We start from the raw sequence: 8,008 nt of genomic DNA, 5'->3' as shown, positions 1-8,008 counted from the left end.
AGCCATCCCTGTTGACAGTGCTTCTCAGTGTCACCTTTGAGGATTTTATTCTCAGTGTCTATTGTCCCCAACATTGATCCCTACACACCAGCCTTTCACTGCAGGAGTTTCAGCCCAGGACTGGCCTGAGGCTGGGCTTGCGCTCACTAGGGCACACACCCTTTTTCAGAGTGCAGGGACCCATCACTTTCCAGAGTGGATCCACATTTCTGCCATGAACTGTCCTCCATCCAAACATTGCCTCTTGGTCTGAGAGGGCCAGGGCTGTGCTCCAACATTCTGGTGGTGTCCGGTCCTTGTATCTATGCTGAAGTAGGTACCTCTTGTTTAGAAGGGGAGGAGGCTGTATCCCTGGGAGGTTCTCTGGACGAATTGCTTTCCTAGGAATGGGTAAAGACCAACAGAGCCCAGTCTTCATGTTGGCCAAGGGAATGGGAATCTCCGGGTGGGCACAGGTCTCAGAATTACTGCCCCAGGGCAGGGGAGAGCAGGCGTGGGGAGGGTGGGACTTAGCATGGGATTCTCTGTGTCATCAGAAAGGCAAGAAACACAGGCACATATGGCTTGGATAATGATAAGAACAAACATTTATTGAGCACCTACTGCGTGTACCTCCTGACCACCCTGAGAGGTAGGTGTTACCAGGTCAAACGTGAAGAAACAGGATTCTCCCAGAGTTGCAGGCTGAGGTAGGCAAGCTTGGCCAGCTGGTGGGAGCGCCTTTCATTTGGAGTAGGAAACAGTTCCCCCACTCAGAATGGCAGGAAGAGGGCGGCTTCACACCGTCTGAGCACTAACAGCTCCCTCACTAACAGGTGCCATCCTGGGCACCCAGAAAGGCAGCTCACCATTTCTGACTGCATAGTGCTGGAGGTCAGCAGAAGCATGGCATCCCCTCCCTTCAGAGAAGGCTTGCTCACTAACCCATGTGGGAGAATCAGCGGTGGCCTGTGGGAGACCCAGGGCTGCTGGCAATGGGAGGAGGCGTAGCTGTGGGCAACGCCTACAAGCAAGGTTGCTAGGGATCAGACAGAGGACAGCACCCTCTACTTAGGGCAGAATCACCCGGGAGGCCTCCCCCAGGCGCCGGGCCAGCTGGCTGGCCTGCTGCACCAGCAGGTCAGTGGGGATGACGGACAGGTGCAAGGTCAGGAGCTCGTAGCACCGGATGGGTTCCGAGGGGCGGCTCTTGCTGTAGTAACGCAGGAGCTTCCTGCAGGAGATAGGGCAGGACTCAGGCAAGGCCACCCTCAAAGTGCCCACCCCACAGTTCCCACAGAATGACCTAGACTGTGACATCACCTATGGCTCCTAAGCTCCAGCCCAACCTAGGGACACAGTCCCTCTTTTGGGCTCTCTGTCCTTGAACAGTGGTGTTTCAGCTAACGTGTGTGTGTGTGTGTGTGTGTGTGTGTGTGTGTGTGTGTGTGTGTGTGCGCACGTGCATGTGTAGTAGTAGTAGTGGGGGGTCCCTACTGAGTGTGCTTCTGGGGCGTTCCTCTCTCCACGTGGGATTCTCCCCAGGTTTCTGTTATTAGGGCAGCCGCTCACTCTTGGAAAGGCTATTGTCCATGGGAATTTGAGCCTTCACTACCAACACCTGGGGCAAATGGGGCTCGAAGGCTGTCAGCCTCACCTGTAGTAGTCACCTCCCAGAACTCCAATGGGGACTGAGTCATCTGAGAGGACAGGCACCTCGATCATCTGCAGCTTACAGCCCTGTGGGAGGAGGAAGGAGCAGAAGGTGGGCTCTAGGGAGATGTGAGAGGTGGAGCCCTGGCAGGGTCCGACTGTGTGGCCTATGCTGTGTGTGTCCCATGCTGGGACAGCGTCTGTACCTTTTTACCTCGTCTGGGAGGTAGACATAGCCACCTTATACAGCGGAGTGTGGTCTAATGCTCAACTCTGACCACATATTGTAGCTTTTTGCTACCAGCAGGTGAAGCTGCGTTACTGAGGAGCTCAGAAAGGCCCAGGGGGAGTGACCTGGGGTGGGGTGTTCTTTCAGGGTCTTGAGAAGCAAAGGATTCTCAAAAGACCCCAGGTCTCTGCTTTGGAAGAAATGGGAATTCTTTGGGCAGGATGAGGCGGGAGAGAAACAGAAGATCTGTAAAGCATGCGCACTGTGCCAGGCACAATTATGGTGCCTACAGAGTCTCCCAGAGAGGCTCAGGTGGCACCATGAGGCCTGCCCCATAGGGAGATAGCTCAGCAGGCGTCAGGGACACTTGTGTGACCTGAGTGCCCTCCACAGCTCTGTTGCACCCCACTGCCTCACGGGGCCACACTAGTCACCAACTCCTTGTCTCTAGAAGCTCTGGCACTTGGGGGAGGGCACTTAGAAGGGCCTTAGCTCCATCATTTGAGTTTTGTGGACCTAGCCATGGTGTTTATCTCCAAGATAGCAGTGTGTCTCCATCTGTAAAATGAGTCAACAAAACCTATCCCCATCATTCTCCCAGGCTGTAAGGGACAGATAAAGAAACTACATTGCACTATAGTAAGGTTGAGTTGTTACCCCAGTGAGTGGGGAGAAGAGAACAAGATCCAGGAAGGGTACAGGAACAGGAGGACAAGAGAAACTGAGGCAAGGAGGTGTGATCCTTAGACAACTGGCAGGAAGTGAGAAGGAAGCATTAAGAAGGAGGGGAGGGAAAGAAAGGGGCGGGAAAGGGAGAGGCAGCAGGCTCCAGTGGCCTGGTACCATGTGGTGGTGACGTCTACAGTACTGCACAGGCCAGTTAGAGACCTGAGCCCTGCTGGAAGCATCCCCTGAGCAGGCTGGCCAGCTGCTTTGAACTTGGGTCTCCCCGATAGCGGGGTCATGGCAGTCGACAGTACTGAAGCAGTATAGCTGAAGATATTATCAGGGCAAAGCGCCTTTTCAGAATAGGGAGAGCTTCCCGTCAGCTCTCATCTGCCTAGACAGCCCTGCGCCCCTGCGCTGTGCCTACCTGCTGTTCGCCAGGGACAAGAGGAGATGAGACAGACAGATGGAAGAGCGCAGAAGAAAGGCATCCAAGGGTTCAGAGCAGTGGACAGCTCTCAGGACCGTCCTGCCCAGAGACAGGGCAAACCCACCATGTCATTCTCGAACCACAGGAAGTAGGAGCAGCGGAAGTCCCCTTCCTGGAACAGCAGTGTGGTGCAGCCCTTCTGCAGGTACCTCCGTGCCAGCCGCACCAGAGCCCAGACCTGGGGGGAAGGAGATTACTTAGTACCACTCTCATGGCCATGATCTCCGGATGGAAAAGCAAAGGCCAGAGCTGAGGAGCTCCTGGGAGTTCAGGACTTCTGGGAGGTAGGACAGTGACTGTCTGGGCTCAAGAGTAGTGGAGATAAACCATCACAGGGCAGATGTCGGAAGGGCTCCCTCTCCAGCTGCTGTGGGGATAAAATACACGTGGAAGTGATGTGGGATGCTCTTCTATATGCTGTGAATGTTTCATTACCCTTGGCTAATAAAGAAGCTGATTTTTCCAATAGCCAGGTTGGAAATCCAAGCAAAGATAAAGGAAAAAAGAAGACAGAGTTCAGGGAGATGCTAGCAGCTGCCAGGGAAGAAAATATAGAATAGAAATGGGTTAAGTTGTAAGAACTAGCTAATGACAAGCCTGAGCTAATAGGCCAAACAGTTTGAATTAATATGAAGTCTTTGAGTGGTTATTTTAAAAGTGGCTGTGGGGCCAGGAGGGATGAAAAACCTCCAGTTCTATGGAAGGGCTTCATGCAACTTTACTAACAGACAAGATGGTTGTGATTAAACCTACTTGCCCTGTCCTGCAGGACTGGGAGGCAATGGCATGGGTTCTATGCCAGAGGCACTGAGAAGCATACTTAAATGTGAGTGAGCCCTGAGCTGTGGCATCACCCAATCAGAGGTGAGGCCTAAATGAAGGCTCACTATGGGATGGCTGGAAACAGCAGCCCTGAGGGGCTTCCTAGTTTAGGTCCCTCCCTGGGAATTCTCTGCCTAAAGCAGGTACTGGCACCTAGGTTGCCTAGGAGCAGCCTGAGGGAAGGTCTTCTCTCCTACGCTTGCCCATGTAATGCCAGGGCTGGGAAATGACCCATTCTGTCAGAAGCCTCAGTGGAAGGGATGTGGGAATTACTTCACACTTGACCATAATGTACTATCTAATTAAATCTGCAACAGACACAGGAGCCAACTCCAAACTCCAGAAACACAACCCGACAACACAAAGAAACAACTTTAATAGCTCCTGTCTGACTTCGTACTTGCATTTCTGGGGATCCACACTGAGGACATTCAGGGAGGAGGACTTAGGCATATGCACAGGTGTCTTCACAAATCATTTCTAAGAGTGACCGTCTGGAGACCACCTAAAGGTTCGCCCAGCAGGGAATGGCTTTGTGAATTATGCTGCATCTGCATGATGGGAAATTATGGGATGGTTGAGGTGAGGCATACAGAGTTAGCAGGATGAGCTGCACCTGACAGTGTGAGGCCAGAATGTGTCGCACAGCCCTGTGCGTGCAGAGGGGGCAGCACTGGGATGAACCTAAGGAGGCAATGAAGAGCGATGGTTGAGTCCCCACTGGGCCAGCGCGGGATGCGGAGGAACTGGTGGTAGGTGAGGAAAGGGGCCATGCTCTGCACAGCATGCGTGGTCCCTGCTCTGTGAGGTCATCTGTGTCTAGTGACCCGCACCCTTCACACTAATAGTACGTGGGAAACAGTATCATCTTCATAACAGGTATTTGAATTAAAAAGGAACTGAAATGCCAAGACCACACAGCCGGCAAGAACAGAGATGGCTTCACAATACTGGCCTTCCACATCCAGCTTATTTTACTATCATGAAACACTTGATGTACACAAAATAAAATACAGCCTTCTAGGAAATGGCAGAGGTTTCCCTTTCTTTCAAGAAGAAAAAAAAAAAACTACCAGTCTGTCATGAAGAAGAGTCAATTAAATTAGAAGAACAAAGAAAGATGCTTCCTTAGCAGAAATCACCCAGTCTTACAGTTTTGTGGGTATAGCTCAGGGGCAGAGTCTTGCGGGTCCATAGCTAGCATGACAAAATTAAAGAAATCAAATTGTGTTGTAAAATTATTTTTTCTTGAGATAGAGTTTCTCTGTAACTTTGGAGCCTGTCCTGGAACTGGTCTCAGACTGGCCTCAAACTCACAGAGATCCACCTGCCTCTGCCTTCCGAGTGCTGGAATTAAAGGCGTGTGCCACCACCTGACTCATATTGTGGGGATATTTGTACACTGTGTAAGGTGTGTTGCTGTGATTGGTGTAATAAAAAGCTAAACAGCCAATAGCTAGGCAGGAAGTATAGACAGGATTTCCGGGAAGAGAAAGGAAGAGGAAGAGGAGGAGGAATCTAGGCATATTGGAGCTGCCAGGAGACCGGGAGAGGAAACAGGAGGTACAAGATGGAAAGGAGGTAATGCCACATGATCGAACGTAGAGTAATATAAATGGGTTCAGTTATAAGAGCTGGTTGGAACAAGCCAAAGCTACAGGCTGAGCTTTCATAATTAATAAGAAGTCTCTGTGTCATTACTTGGGTGCTGGTTGGCGGAACAAAGAAAGACTCATTACAAAATTCTGATGCCCACACTGGTTGATTTTGTTCTTTCCAGTTCTGCCGACTCAAAAGATCTTGGCTGAGCACTCACTTATGTTGGGTGCTGACCTGGTTCCAGCACTGTAGATGCTAGGCATGCTGAAGTACATCAGGTGCAGCTACCAACATCCACTGAGGCTCTCTGGGTAGGAGGATAAGCTGCTGGGCCTAAGGAGCTCACGGCAGATGGAAGTAGGCACACCAGGGTAATGGTGGGTGAGCACAGCAGGGCTATGCTAGAAGCGATTAGCACCACAGAGACCAGAATGGCTTATTTCTCCTGGGTCGGGGGTCAGACCTCAGTGACCTACCCTGACAAGCAGCAGTTACCTTGGCTTTGACAAAAGCAGCCAGGGGCCCCTTGCCCAACTCAGAAGACATCTTCTCACTGCTGCTGAGAGAAGGGGCCACCATCTGTCCAGTTGTACGGTCCACATAGATGAAGTGCACCAGGCCTGGGAAATCCTCGAGGTAGGTGAAGTCCTGAGTTAAGGGGCTTAAACGCCAACAACAGTGGAGACAGTGGGGGTGCCTCTTCCCTGGTCATGGGGTTTCAGAGCTACATAGGTGAGGCTTAGGGGACCAGACTGCTCCTTAACACAAGCTTCTGCCTCCACTAAGGCCCAGGGATCTCATTTTTTCTTTCCCTCAGCTCTCTCCTCCTCCTCACGTCCAGTCTTAATATTCTCGGCATCTGCAGTTTTAATATAATCTGCATTCTACGGGAGGGAAGATGCCATGTTCACAGCTGGGCTTTCCAGGAACAGCACAAACCTTGAGGCTGGTGTGTGAACAGAGCCACTTAGCTGACGAATGAGCCTGGCTGACTGCCCACCCCTCACTGTGATCTTGTTCCTTTTCACCTGAGAAGTTGGAAACATCACGTCTGAGAGGAGAACAGACTCCCACGAAGTGGAGTGGCTTATGGATAAGCGGCCTTGTGGCTTTCCGCTCCTCCTCCTGCTTAAGATAAAAATCCCAGAGACAGCCACAAGAAAACTTGCTTCGACCTCCCTGAAGACTGGTATAAACAAACTAGTTCCTATAATGTACAGATGTGTGCAGATGTGTGTCTTGGACACAGGGCACGCATCTACAGTAGGCCTTCCCTGAGCTTTCGCTTGCCACTGCCCTGTGACCATCCACGGAGCTGTCGAAGCAAGGAGACTATCCTGGCCCTCACGGAACAGGACTGATGTTCTGCTGGGTGGAAAACATGGACACAAAGGTCCCTGAAGACTTCTAAGATAACCCTGGAGCTGCGGGGATTCTGAGATTTCAGCCTTGGGGCACATGAGGCACCATGGCAGGAGAAAACACATCTAACATCCCCTGGGGTCTTGCACCCCGGAAACTCCGGGCTTTCTCGGGCTAGCTGAGGCAGGCAGAGGATATGACACCATGGTGACGTTCCTCCGGCTCTTCACCAACAGGAAATCCTTCCAGTCCAGGAGTCGCTCTCTGGAGAGGGAGGAGACTGGAGCTCGGTGGCTGTGCAGTGCCCTGGCCACCTCCTGCTCCCTCGTGTACGCCACCCTTACTTACTTCATGAGCTTCTGGACTTGGTCCTGCAGGTGCTGGGGCAGGTGTGGGCCTCCCCTGCTGGGGGCAGTGGCCAGGAAGCTGAGCCGGTAGATGGCACACAGTTGTCGCTTCAGCTTTGCACAGGCCTGGAGCAGCCTGGGCAGTGACGCCAGGGAGAGAAACACAGAGCCTCTGGCCACACACCCTTATTGCATGGGAGGCAGCTGCCAGGCTTTCCCTAGTGGTGTTCTTTACCACACAGCATCTCCTTGAACCACACCATTTTGCTAATAAGTGGGAATGTGACTTGCCTTAGGTGGTACCTGCTCAGTGCTGCATCGGGTACAGCCAAGGCCTCTGTCTCATGTTAGGTTCTCATGTCCCTGGCCTTCATTCCTCTCCAACCTCCCATGGTCTAGTCCCAGCTCCCTGGGACTCCCTTTCTGTCATTTGTAACTCCTTGATCTTCTGTCCCCAGGGCCTGGGGGGACAGCAGCTACCTCTGAACAGTTCCCCTTCACCCCAGTATGGTTACTCACTCCCAGGATGATCCTGCTTCACTTTTAGAAAAGGCCTTGGTCTTAAACTCCAGCCAGGAGCTCTGTAAAGAAGGGTAACAGGTCTGTTCTGGGCCGTGTTCTGCAGGGAGGTCCAAGGGAGATCCCGCCTACATCCTGACGCTCCAGGTACACCTGCCTTCCTGCAGCCAAATCTGGCTTTATGGGCAATCACTTAGCAGGGCATGAAGTAAAGGTCATGTGGCCTCGACAGGTACAGACATGTGCCCATCGGAGGGACTAGGTGAGTTCCTTAGGGGAGCACAACAAGCCAGGGGACTGAAGAGAAGTGGTGTTGCAGGTAGCCTGAGGATGGGCTGGGGC

General features: G+C 52.2%; 1 protein-coding gene across 3 annotated transcripts in view; it reads right to left on the bottom strand.

The window, feature by feature from the left end:
- Positions 1–569: 569 nt before the first annotated feature.
- Positions 570–8,008, bottom strand: part of Hps1 (HPS1 biogenesis of lysosomal organelles complex 3 subunit 1) — a 26,585-nt gene continuing 19,146 nt past the window's right edge. For all 3 annotated transcript variants that reach the window (XM_087907879.1, XM_087907881.1, XM_087907880.1), the window contains 7 exons: positions 7,667–7,728; positions 7,149–7,283; positions 7,000–7,064; positions 5,934–6,079; positions 3,082–3,195; positions 1,637–1,719; positions 570–1,213 (listed from right to left, as the gene is read on the bottom strand). In XM_087907879.1, the coding sequence (XP_087764005.1) occupies positions 1,051–1,213; positions 1,637–1,719; positions 3,082–3,195; positions 5,934–6,079; positions 7,000–7,064; positions 7,149–7,283; positions 7,667–7,728 (768 nt within the window). In that variant the 3' untranslated portion in view covers positions 570–1,050. The remainder of the gene's footprint in view (positions 1,214–1,636; positions 1,720–3,081; positions 3,196–5,933; positions 6,080–6,999; positions 7,065–7,148; positions 7,284–7,666; positions 7,729–8,008) is intronic.

This window comes from Myodes glareolus, chromosome 7 (assembly GCF_982192425.1).
Source record: "Myodes glareolus chromosome 7, mMyoGla1.1, whole genome shotgun sequence".
In the NCBI taxonomy this organism is placed as follows: Eukaryota; Metazoa; Chordata; class Mammalia; order Rodentia; family Cricetidae; genus Myodes; species Myodes glareolus.
Note: the sequence above shows the minus strand (reverse complement) of the source record. Positions and strands in the feature narration are given on the sequence as shown.